Raw genomic sequence first — 13,085 nt, 5'->3', positions numbered from 1 at the left:
AAGAATTGCAGCTTTCTTAGCATGGCATGCTGAGAAACCACTTCCCTTGCTTACCTTGGAATGATGGAGGACCTGCAACAGTCTCCCTTTGAACCTTGCTGCTCTTACTACACAGGGGTCATGATATACTTTTCAGACTCATATATTTTCATAGTTAATTGTGGGAGTGGCTGTAAGTTTGTCTTTAAATATGGAACAAGGACAGATGCTTTTCCTTAGGCAGTTGATTACCATATAACATAGTTAATTACCACTTGCCTAATGATGAATCATGGATTCAAAATATAAATGTATAGAATATGACATGGCAAATCAAAAGTGTGTTTTTCTTTGAGTGTTTCTAAAGTTAGTGAAATTAACCTAAAGGAGCTTGTCTGTCTGGTTGGGGTAAAGATACTATCTGCTATGTAGTGTGCTGGGTAGGAGTAGCCTGTTGAACATCTCAATACAGGCAGTCCCCGACTTACGCGGATCCGACTTATGTCGGATCCGCACTTACGAACGGGGCTTTTCTCGCCCCAGAGCTCACGGGCGGCGGGTCGCCACCCGTGTCCTCCGGGGCGAGAAAAGCTTCTTCCGGTCTCCCTGGTCTGCTGGGGGGGGTCCAGCAAAGCCGCTGGACCCCCCCAGCAGACCAGGGACACCCGAGCAAAGCCGCCCAGGCGGCGGGAGTCCCGCTGCTTGGGCGGCTTTGCTCGTTTGCCCCGGAGCAAAGCCGCCCAGGCAGCGGGACTCCCGCCGCCTGGGCGGCTTTGCTCCTGTCCCCCTGGTCTGCTGGGGGGGTCCAGCAAAGCCACTGGACCCCCCCAGCAGACCAGGGACACCCGAGCAAAGCCGCCGCCTGGGCGGCTTTGCTCCCGAGCAAATGAGCAAAGCCACCCATTTGCTCCTGTCCCCCTGGTCTGCTGGGGGGGTCCAGCGGCTTTGCTGGACCCCCCCAGCAGACCAGGGGGACAGGAGCAAAGCTGCGGAGCACGCCTGCAGCGGGACAGCCCGGCGCGCTTGGGCTGTCCCGCTGCGGGCGTGCTCCGCGGCTTTGCTCCTGTTCCCCTGGTCTGCTGGGGGTGGGGGTGCAGCTAGTGCCCCCCCCCAGCAGACCAGGCTTTCCTTGCCTACCCTTGGGGTAGAGCAGCTGGGGGCTGCTGGGTTGGTCCCGCAGTGCCGCTCCGGACCAACCCGGCAGCACCCCAGCTGCTCTGCACCAGGCGTCCAGATTCAGCCGCGGTTGAAACTGATCAGTTTCAGCAGCGGCTGACGCCAGTTCCGACTTAGATACAGATTCAACTTAAGAACAAACCTACAGTCCCTATCTTGTACATAACCCGGGGACTGCCTGTAATTTTTTATTTTATTTTACTCTTTCCCACTCTCACTGTGAGCAAGTTGCTTTCCTCTTAACTGTAACATTAGGAAATGAAATTTCAGCATCCTAAATTCCAGGTGTAAGGCTTCTTTTTTCTGGATTTTCAAGTGGCTTATTGTCAACAGTTGCCTTTCGGGACTTGTGCATCTGAGAGACTTTTGCTTCTGTTTTCTTACCGATATCTTTGAAGCAGACTCAGATGACAAATTTGAGTAATATGAATTTTCCTTATTCACTCTACTGTTAATATTTCTCCCACTGTGAAGGAGGAAGAAAATTACATAGAAGAGTCTGATTCTAGAACAAGGACGTCAGAACCACAATCTCCACCCCAAGTATCTCGCCACAAGTCACATTACCGCAACCGAGAGCACTTTGCTACTATACGCACAGCATCACTGGTAGGTTTCCTTTTCCCTGTTTACATTGTCTGAGCCTGACAAATGTGGAGGTTTAGCTATTGTGTTACTTGCAGCTTTTAGGGTTTCATCAGAATGTGAAGTGTCATCATACACTCAAAAATGTGATCACAAAAATCATCCGAGCTAACTTACTAGCATAAATATAAACCCTAGCACAAGTATTTATTATGAAGCTTATGTATTTTCAAAACCAATGCCTACTAGTACATAGGGAATCTGCTGTATCACTTGGCTTATAGTTTCATGCCACAAAAGCAAGTGTTCCCTTAAAAATTTCACACCCTCATTTGTATGTGTGCGCCGTCTGCACAGATAGGTTAGTCAGCTGAGCCAGTTCTCCTTCACACCAAAATGGTATTGGCAGGTCAGTATAGTTTTCTCAGTATTCCCTTGCTGGGAAGCCGTGCTGCAGGTCTGGGGCTTCTTGCTGGTGACCGCTTTGTCCAACTTTCCTAAAATGCTTAATTTTAGGAAATAGGACTGAATATGCACGTGTGCGCATCAAGTCATTGTAATGTATTTACATAGGTTTTTTTTACAGATTCTTGAATAAAAACAAGGTACAGCTATGTTATAGTACACCTGGCCCTTCCTGTCTGCTCTGGCCCTCCGTTGCCTCTAATCTTCTGCCTCCCCAGGCTCCCCACTGTCTCTTCATTGTCCCTGGGCCCCACTGCTCCTCCCCCTTGCCAGAAGCTCCCTTTTGAGGCCTCACAACTCAGGCTCTTCTCCATGGTGCCTTGTAAGGCTGGCCCTGGTGGAGCCCAGAGCCTAGGCATGCCGACCAAGGGGAAAGGTGTCCTATGGCCCAGTGATTCAAAAGGCTCTGGGGCTCTGGGCCTCCCCGCTGGTGCTGCTACCGTGGCGTGTCTTGGGCAGCTCTAAGCACAGCGCAGTCCAGACAACGGGACCTCTCCCTTCTGCCTTCCGGGAGCACGGAGCCCCTTCCCAACCCCGCTTTGCCCATGGGCCTGGCAAGTCGTCGGTGCCCCTGCCAGTGCCAGCAAGGGGTAGGGAGAAGTCTCCCTCAAGTCCCATAGCTGAAGAGGTTCCTCCCTCCCCCATCCTGGCAATTCCTGGATGCTGCAGGGAGGAGCCATTCTTTGCGCCTCCATCTCTGCCCAGGATGCTATAGTGATAGAAATGTAGCCGTGTTAGTCTGGGGTAGTTGAAGCAAAATGCAGGACAATGTAGCACTTTAAAGACTAACAAGATGGTTTATTAGATGATGAGCTTTCGTGGGCCAGACCCACTTCCTCAGATCAAATAGTGGAAGAAAATAGTCACAACCATATATACCAAAGGATACAATTAAAAAAAATGAACACATATGGTTGTGAGTCTTTTCTTCCACTATTTGATCTGAGGATGCTATCATGATTGTAAGAAAGCCCTCTGGTGGCCACATAGGAGAATTGCTAATCTAGACCTTGTGAATAAAACTCTCTAGCCAGCATTTTTCACAAGTCAAATTGGTGACTTGCCTTAATTTTTACTAGTGAAACACTCAGCACTTGTAACCCCTTCATAACTGGACTCCTGACGTTTCTTCATAAACATTAATGCGGAATGGATTGGAGGTGGCCTCTTCTGTGCCTCTGGTGTTGATGTGAATTAGCACCGTGTAAAATGGGTACTACTTTAGAAGTTCAGGCCTTTGATGTGACACACACAGTGGCCTTTGTGCTAAATGCTTCTAGACTCAGGAGAGTATGTTCCTGGGATTGTAGCTAGTGCGGAAAGATTGCTCTAAGGTTAGACACAAAGTAAAGCAAAGCTTTTTAGTTGCTGCTGGTGCCTCTGTGAGGTGTTTTCCTCAGAAGAAACCCCCTTGAAACCAGAGTTTGGGTAAAATACAAAATGAAGATGGCTGTGGTCTTCCTCTTCTCGGTCATAGGCAACGCTAACACTTCTGAGACACTCGTCAGGGCCCTGATTGATACTCTTGTGTATCGAAGGAGAAGGCTGTCTCTAGTAGTCAGATTGGGTTGCAGCTGTCTGCTGCTCCTGAGACCTGTGCTCCTCTTCCCAGTACAATTGTACATCCTTATCAAGCCTTTTATTGTATACACTGGAAACATAGATTAAGAGGCATTAACTTTTTTTTGCTACTGTGGTTATCTTATTAGGTGACAAGGCAAATGCAGGAACATGAACAAGATTCTGAGCTCCGCGAGCAGATGTCTGGCTATAAACGCATGAGACGGCAGCACCAGAAGCAGCTGATGGCACTGGAGAACAAACTGAAGGCAGAGATGGATGAGCATCGCCTCAGGTTGGACAAAGATCTTGAAACACAGCGCAACAACTTTGCTGCAGAAATGGAAAAACTAATTAAGAAACACCAAGCAGCCATGGAGAAGGAGGTAGGAGAGGAAGGTTTAGAGACTGGTCTATGTTTGCTAATTACATTCTTCTCACTGAAGAAGAGATGACATTGTAGTTTCTTACATGTCTGTTTTCAGGAGCCAAGCAAATTGCTAATTAGAAAAAGGCTAATACATCACCTCCTTACACTAAGGGTTTATGTAACTATAGGAAAGGTATGTCCTGCGTCCCAGTGCATTGTACTAAATGTTAGCATATTGAGCCCAGAAAGAATTACTGTAAGGATTTTCATTTCTCTTGTCCTGTATCCTTTGTCGTCTTGATTTTATGTATGTTTTCAAAGTCAATTAAGTGCATTCTTCTGAAATGAGCAGAAATCTAAGTAGTAGAATAGCACTCTTGCCCTGTATGACTCCTTTTGGGAGTTGTAGTTCAGATAAAATGATTCCTCATAGAAATGTGCCAGCTGTGCTTAGAACGTGCATACTTTTGTTTGTTTATGAATAGACTGACTTGTTAACAAATCATAGTGGACTAGTGCCACCAAAGGCGACGGTTGATGATGATTTTCACGTGTTTGTACTATTGGTCACTGAGTGGAACTATTCCATTCTGCATAGCTCTTTGTGCCAGGCTCATCCTCCTCGTGTCAGAGGACTTGTCTGCTCTGCAAAACCCACAAAAGCCAGTGAGCAAATCTCCGAGACTGCATCTACACACTCAGGCTTGTGCTAGAGCGTTAAAAATAGCAGTGTAGACATTCCTCCTCCAGATCTGAGACCCACTCCCTTTGCTGGCTTGTGGAGCTTAGGGCTAGAGCTTAGGGCTACATAACAAAGCACTGAGCAGAGACTGTCAGTGGGTGCATTGTGGGGGGAAAGTGAGCGATAAAAGTGGATGTTGCATAGTCTCGGTGCTCTTTGAAAGGGATGGTGAGTATATGTTAAAGGTCCAAAGCAACAGCAATTTGCATGGGGTCTGACATGGAAGTGGAGGTCAGTTAAGCTGCTTAAGTCTCAGAAATTCATTTGGTTGTGTCTTCTGATGTAGGCTAAAGTGATGGCCAATGAAGAAAAGAAATTTCAGCAACATATTCAGGCCCAGCAAAAGAAAGAACTGAATAGTTTCCTGGAGTCCCAGAAGAGAGAATACAAGCTCCGTAAAGAACAACTCAAAGAGGTAACCCAACTGTCCTGAGAACAGTAAAGTAGTAATACAGTTGTGCGTGTTTGATAAATTGTACTCCTACGCTGAACTCCTAGAATTAAGAGATGCCATCGTTCTGCAAAGTAATTTTAATTGAATCATGGCACATTCTGGATTGTGATTCCAGCCAGACACTTACTGAAGATGTCACTTGCAATGCTTGTCATTGGTCTTAAAGCAGAAGTGTGTGTGTTTATGTTGGCAGCCCCATAATTGTAGAATCACAGAATCCCAGGACTGGCAGAGACCTCAGGAGGTCATCGAATCCAGTTCTCATTGTTAAGATGTAAAACAAAATACTGTGGAACATCTTGTGACTGCACCACTTACAAATACAGGACCATTAACTATTACCCTTAGTGAAAGTTTGCATCACTGGGTTGTCGATATTCCATTGGGTAAGCAGGCATGTAGAGCAGGAAGGTGAACTCGCAAGTTTTGCTAAAAATAACCTCTTTAAAATAATAAAAGGCGTGGGAGAAGTTTAGTACTGTAAATAATCACTGTATTGATTTGAAAATCATGATGTTCACAAGCTCCGGAGGGAATTCTTGGTGCAGACTTCCTAGTTCCTTTTACAGATTGACATCACACACCCCTAGAATTTTTCAAAGAGCCATTTAATTCTAAACTATTAACTTCTGTGATTCAACTTTGGAACTAGCAGTTAACAAATCAGAAACAAGTAACCTCCCACATAGATGTTCTCTGGGCTGGCCAAGCCTGGGAAGTAGTTGTGCTGTGATTGGGTTCTCTGGCCATACAGTAGCTAGTATTAAACGGGTAATGCCCTATGACATATTGACTCTCCTTAGTAAAATACAGCGACATTCTGTATGGTATTAACTCTTGTGTAGGGACTAGTCTACTAACCATATTGATCCATCTAGTGTGCATTAACTTCTCAAATTATAGGGAGAGCTTATGTAGACAGACTAATTCCTGACTTTTGTCCGTCATTTTTAATGGAAGGGTCTATCAAATTGTATATCAAATTTAGCATCTGAGTTTAAAAATGTAGCCAGTTATCTCTCCTGTGTACTCCTGTAGATTGTTTCTTTGTAAATTATGGGTCCTGCCTTTGGGATTTAAATGTATTATAAATATTTCCATGTAATGGTCCCAAAGCTCTTGCGCATATTCTTAAGTGCATCGCAGGATCAGCACTTATGTAAACAATATTGGTAAATGACATAGGATGAATTGTCCTGGTCTTGTCATCTCAGCTGTGATGATGTCAGCGTCTGGGCCATATACATGTATGGATGCAGAAATCTTAGCCCATCGCATTGGCCTTGTGAAAGAGATGGAAAGGTTTCTTCGGGAGAGGCCAATAGCAGTGCCTCCTAAACTGAAATTGACAGGAATGCAAGTAGCATCACATCCCCAGTAGTAGAACACACTGTTCTCAAGCTTTTGTTTTCTTTTACACTTGTCTAAAAGAAACTCAGAAGCAAACCAGTGCTCCACAGTTAACTTAATGGCAGACTTGAGCAATTGGTGCAGCATTCCGCTTGAGCCCTGGATCGGGCGCTTGGCTGAGAGGTCTGCAGCACCTGTGCACTGGAGGACCAAGCAGCACAGCCTAACGGGTGTTCAGTTTGTTCAGCAGGTCCTCGCAGTTGTGTGTTATCGATGAGCTTAGCGTGATTATTCTGAAATTAACGATCTTGGTCTTGTCAGGAGCTGAATGAAAACCAGAGCACCCCCAAGAAGGAGAAGCAGGAGTGGCTCTCCAAACAGAAGGAGAACATCCAGCATTTCCAGGCGGAGGAGGAGGCCAACTTGCTGCGGCGCCAGAGGCAGTACTTGGAGCTGGAGTGCCGCCGCTTTAAGAGAAGAATGCTGCTTGGACGCCACAACCTGGAGCAGGACTTAGTCCGGGAGGTGAGAGGGCAGGGGAAGAGTGTAAACCCATGAACAGGTCAGCCCCAGATACACCATAAAGGACACCTGTGGCCAGCGGTGTTGCCTACCCTAGGGGAGTATTGCAAAAGAGTAGTTTGAAAGGGCACGTTGGGTGAAAACCAATATGCCGGTTCGAGGGATCATTCCTCGTCGAAGACTCCCCACTGTACGTTCTGGAGGGAGGTTTTAGCAAAAGCAAATGGATACTAGCAGACAGCACTAAAACCCTCTTGAGAAAACACTTGCTCCCATAGCTGAGGCTGCGATCTGTCATGGAGATCACAGAAGTCAGAGTCCACGATTTCCAGAGACCTCTGTGATGTCAGGCTACGATAGTGGGAGCTCCAAGCCTCAGTGAGCAGCATGGGCCCTGCAGTCTCAGCCACTGGGGCTCCCACTTTTAGGATATTTTTAGTAAAAGTCATGGAGAAAGCAGCGTGATGTGCTTTCATTTTGGTCACCTTTCCTGTTGTTTTATCCCTGATACCTAACACAAGTGAGGTGCAGAAGAACCCTGGTATGCCATCTAACTTGCATTGGGTGTCTTTTGGTAGGCCCATTGAAATGCACTGCAGGGACCATGATCCCAGTGAAGCCAGGTACACACACAACTGACAACTAACTCCCGTTCTCTGTGGCCCAGGAGCTGAACAAAAGGCAGACACAGAAGGACCTGGAGCACGCTATGTTGCTGCGGCAGCACGAGTCTATGCAAGAACTGGAGTTCCGCCACCTCAATACCATCCAGAAGATGCGTTGCGAGCTGATCCGGCTGCAGCACCAAACCGAGCTCACCAACCAGCTGGAGTACAACAAGCGGCGAGAGCGAGAGCTGAGACGGAAGCACGTCATGGAAGTGCGACAGCAGCCCAAGAGTCTGAAGGTATTGTGTGGCGTGGGCGTGGGCGTGATGGGCAGGGGAGTAACCAGGTCATGGGTTATGCGCCAAGGCACAGCGCGGGGCTGCTTTGCCCAACAGTTGCAGCTGCGTCACACCACCAGCCCAGCTTCATCCGTGGTTCCTGCGGGTCCTTCGCCCCGTTCTGTAACTGGACTACAGCCCTTTGCACCATCTGCCAGCTTCTCCTTTAAGGCCTATCAGGAAGCTCAGCTGTTCAAGGAGGCTTGTAATGACAAAGTACTGATCTTTATTTCATTAAACAAGCAGCACTTCCCAATGCCTGCATTACTTACCGAGGACACCGGATGATCTTACTGTCTTCCCTTTCCTCCATCCCCTGCCTCTGCCCACAGCCACCTCTTCTTCTGCCCTTAATTCAGATTGGGAAATTGTCAAGAGGAGGACTCTGGGCCAGCCCCTCTCAGGTGCACCTGGGCCTGGTTAGACGTCATTGGCGCAGCACCAGTAGAGAGCAGTGGAGGCTGTGGCCCTCCCTGGATTTGTTTTGAATAGGATTATGCGTATATGTGGAGTTCTGTAACCCATGGGATGTGGCCACGGTCTGCCCTCCCCTGTAGGCATCGCAGCACCTGGCTCCCAGTGTTGGGTGGTTGTTGCAGGCAGGCCCCTACCTCCACCATTCCCTCGCTTCTTGAAAGCGTGCTCTTCAGCAGTTCGGCTGCATGGCTGCCAAGTATGTGGGGCCTTCCCTGTGGAAACTGGTCAATTCGGTTAAAAATTGGATTGAATAAAAGTATGTGAGCCCCTCCCCCCAATAATCCACCCTTCAGTGGTGAAGCAATATTTTTAGAAGTCTAATTAGCAGGGCTCGCCGAACCGCGGTGAGCCCCGCTCGCCAGCTGTGCTGTCCGGCTCTTCCGGGTTGCAATCTACTCGCCACGGACGAGTAGATTGTATTTGTCGAGCCCTGCTAATTAGGCTGCAGCTCATGAACATAAAATGGGCACGCTCTCCGGCCAGAGACTACAGATATGCTTTCTGTAGTAGTGACAGTGGACAAATCAAAAGCACTAACCAATGCAATATCAGAGGGAAGGAGAATCTAATCTTAACCCGTCTCACATTCCGCCTGAGCTTACACGGGTGTCTGAGCAGAACTGCCGTGCCTCTGTCGTGGAGGCTGTTAGCGTTTCCATTATAAGGCTCCTCCGTCGAAGTCAGTTGCCTCATCTGAAGTGCCTAGTGAATGGAATACAAGGCCCTTCCCAGAGCTGCTGACCCAGTTCCTGTGAGGAGGCAGACTCCGCCCAGGATTTCAGCTGTGCCCATAACATGGTGTTCTATGTGGCATACGGAGACCTTTGTTTTAGGTCTCGGGGAGCCATGGCTTGCCTTTCTAACTCAGCTCACACCAACTGTAGGTTGTTTTCTTGACAGAAATTGCCTGGAAAATCACCAGTTTGGAAATAGTCCTTCTGCAGTGAAAAGAAATGATTTGTCAATCTCATAGTAATGTTGAATAGTTAAAAGCTGACTGCTGAGGGGAGCAGCTGATCACTGGGTTCAGAGTTGCCAAAGAGCTGGTACTGAACTAGCTGATGACTTCACAAAGGAGCTGCACAAAACGGAAGCAGCTGCATTAGGTTGTTCCATCAGATGTTAACATGAGTGACTTCTGCCTCCCCAAGGTGATACGACACAAGCAGACTGTGTCCATATTCACTCCCTCCCCGAAATGGGCCCCTGGTTGGCGGTTACTGCAGAGGGGTCAAAGGACACAGCTGGGTCATGGAGACAGGGCTCCCTTACAGGCTCCAGCACACTCACCGGGAGTCTGGGTATCTGAGACTGCTGGCTGTGCTCCACCTGCTCTGGGATTGATGAAGGACTTTGGGGTCTGGCGCTGTCAGCCCAGCACAATGCGTGTATGCGCAACACTCCTAACGACACCTGTTGGTGTAACATTGCTGCTTGCAGCCTGGTACCTTGTGTATCAGAACGGTTCACTGGCATTCACGTCCCCCCGCTTCTGAGCTGCGCGCCTGCGTTGTATTTGCCTGCAATTCTCATCTAGATTCTCTCTCCAGCAAGTAACGAGAAGGTGCCCTGCACTGAAAAGTGTCTGTTACAATTGCTCTGCGTGTCTTACTGGTAGCCCCTTTCTGGTAACTCGCAGCGCAAGGCCTGCCTGGAAACCGTCCCCTTCCCTTCTGTTTCCTGTTGTTAGAGCTTTGCCCTGCGAAGCTGTAAACAGAGTCTGGTGTCCCAGAAAAACATCACAGAAGGCGAGCAGAGATCCATTGTTACCCCCAGGCTGGCCTAAGCTTTTGATAGGCATGCCTGCCCTCCCAGCCTTTCCCTTTGGCACGGGCGGTGGGAGAGCCACCTGGAGGGCTTACTGCCAGGGAATGGCATTTTGGTACAAGTGTCGTGCCTGTGTCTGGGCCGCACCAGGGAGTCAGGGTGTTCTTTGGAAAGCAGGCCAGGCTTTCTCAGCTGTGGCCACAGCCTCTGAGGCAGTAACTTGCAGGAGGGTAGGAGCAGTGGCCGCTCCCCCTGGGTCACCAGCAGGGGTTGGGTCTGCTCCCTCCGGAGCCACTAATGGAGCAGACAGCCATTATGTTTCCCACCTTCCCATGGGCGGTGAGGCTCAGGCTTCCGGCTTCAGCCTTGGGGTGGCAGGCAGCAGGCTACAGTTGTGGGGTTTTAGGCTGTGGGCCTGGACCTCCGCCACAGATGTTGGCCTTTGGCCCATCCCCTCAGTTCCCCAAATCACTCCTGGCTCCTGCTATCTTCCCAGCTCCCCATCCCCTCTGGCCCTTGTCGTCTCCCTACCCGCTTCCACGTCCAGGTCTTCACTTGCCAGGGCTGAATGAGTCTACTGTGACGAAGGGTGTTAGCAAGCCCACACGTTACGTTTCACAGCAGCAGCCTGACTAGCTAGCAAGGTCTTAAAAATGGCAACCAGAACAATGACAAAAAGCCAAGCCCCTGCACAGCACCTTTCCATTTGGGTCCAGTAAAGAATAGAAACAACTGTACATTGTTTTTGTTATGGGATCTGCCAAAACCTCTCCATACATCCGTTATGGACGTGTATGTGTGCCTGTTTCTTAGTTTTCTGCCAGAAGTTAGTTAAATAGTTTAGGAAAAATTGTCAGAGCGGCTGCCAGCAAGAGTTGGTGGCCCTACTCTGAGACCACAGATGTGTGTTGCAAGAACCCGTTAGGCAGTGAGGTATTAAGGACATGTAGAACAGGGCTTGAGCTATTTTATGCTCTCACTAGACCTTTCTAGGTAGCCACAATGAGGTGTTTTATCTGCCTCTTTAAGGCAGCTGAAGCAATGCCACCAGTGTTAGTGGAACGGTTACAGGGAGGTGCTAATAAAGCAGCCGTCTTCCCTATCCAGATGCCAGGGCTTCTCCATGGAGCGGGGCAGGAATTCATTCCCACACCCACGTGCTAGTGCTACAGCACTTGAACCAAGCAGGGACTGACTGTGCTCGCATTGCCATTGCTTGAAATCTCCAGTTTTGTTCCCAGCGTTTCTGCGCTTCTCTAGTCTGGCAGAGGCTGGGAAAGTCTCTGGGGTTAATCTTCCTTCCTTTGACTGAACCCCCATGTTGCTTAGCTGTGACATCTCAGCTGCTCGCCCTGCTGCTCCGTGATGGCCAAACAGAATCCAAGCCAGTTCTCAGCTGGAAGGACGGTGACCGCAATAGGAATTGTGTAGCACCTGCCAGCCCAGGAGCTCAAAGCACTTCCCAGGTTCCTTGCGAGGCGCAGAAGGAGGAACCAGATGTGGACACTGACACACAGAGAGAATTAATTTACCCCAAGTCACACAGCAAGTCAGTAGCAAATCCAGGTTCCCAAGCACTGAGACTTCTTCACAAGAGACAGAGCTTTGGGTGCAAAAGGAAAGAACAGATAAGGCCCCAGAACTCCCGCAGGTACCCGAGGGAGTGGGTGTTTGTGTATTGGAGTGTGTGTTAGGTTGGGCATGATACTACTACATATGATGACCCCCTCATCCAGATGTAAAATGTGAGTCTCTTGCCATAAAAGTAAGATCGCCAAATTGGCACTAGTCAGATAAAATAAACTCAGTAAAATAAATGCTTTACTGCAAATCCTTACAAGTCGGGTCCAAACACCAAAGGTTAAAGCACAAATTTCTGTCATCAAATCCTACATCAAAGAAGATCTCTGTGCACACAAGCCAGTCCTACCTACTCAGGACCAGCCATGTGGAAGTAAGGCTGTAGCCACTAATAACTGTTCACCCTATCACCCGAGGAGTCTGCTTGAAAAGCCACACTCAGGGTTGGATGTGGTCCAGTGGTAAATGGGCCCCTTTGTGTAGTGGCAGCTGTATGGAGTCTGGAGCTTTGTTAGGAAAGTGTTGTCTGGAGTCTAATTGTTTTGCACACGCACCACGTGTAACTAGCAAACTGTCAAAGCAGCTGCAGCAATGTGATCTTTGTCTCATGCATGTTCGCCATGACGTTGCGCACTTTTTGTATTCATATGCATTTGTGGGATTTGTGACCTCGTTCCCTTATGTGTGGAATGAAATATCACTGAATATTTTGCTTCCATCTTTGACGTGTACTGGGTTTTCCTTTGTGTCTCTAGTCTAAAGAACTACAGATAAAGAAGCAGTTTCAGGACACATGCAAGATCCAAACCAGACAGTACAAAGCACTGCGAAATCACCTGCTGGAAACCACACCAAAGAGTGAACACAAAGCTGTCCTGAAGCGGCTCAAGGAAGAGCAGACGCGGAAACTGGCCATCCTAGCAGAGCAGTATGATCACAGCATCAATGAAATGCTCTCCACGCAAGCTGTGAGTTGTCTCTGTGCTGAGCCAAATGGGTCAGTTTGCATGTTGACCTGAAGTCATCCTGAGAGCAGGGTTGTTTTCTTCCTTTGCCCCACCTGCACCACCCAGATTCAGATCCCAGGCTAGTCCTTCCTCCCCTGCTGCAG

At 48.5% G+C, this 13,085-nt stretch overlaps 1 protein-coding gene across 2 annotated transcripts in view; it reads left to right on the top strand.

The window, feature by feature from the left end:
- Positions 1-13,085, top strand: part of TAOK1 (TAO kinase 1) — a 126,945-nt gene that overhangs the window by 99,911 nt on the left and 13,949 nt on the right. For both annotated transcript variants that reach the window (XM_075904565.2, XM_025179815.3), the window contains exons 13-18: positions 1,630-1,764; positions 3,915-4,151; positions 5,164-5,292; positions 7,003-7,206; positions 7,871-8,110; positions 12,730-12,942. In XM_075904565.2, the coding sequence (XP_075760680.1) occupies positions 1,630-1,764; positions 3,915-4,151; positions 5,164-5,292; positions 7,003-7,206; positions 7,871-8,110; positions 12,730-12,942 (1,158 nt within the window). The remainder of the gene's footprint in view (positions 1-1,629; positions 1,765-3,914; positions 4,152-5,163; positions 5,293-7,002; positions 7,207-7,870; positions 8,111-12,729; positions 12,943-13,085) is intronic.

Source organism: Pelodiscus sinensis, chromosome 21 (genome assembly GCF_052426305.1).
Source record: "Pelodiscus sinensis isolate ZL-2025 chromosome 21, ASM5242630v1, whole genome shotgun sequence".
Classification (NCBI taxonomy): Eukaryota; Metazoa; Chordata; order Testudines; family Trionychidae; genus Pelodiscus; species Pelodiscus sinensis.
The sequence above is the reverse complement of the archived record's forward strand: the minus strand, read 5'-3'. Positions and strand labels throughout refer to the sequence as shown.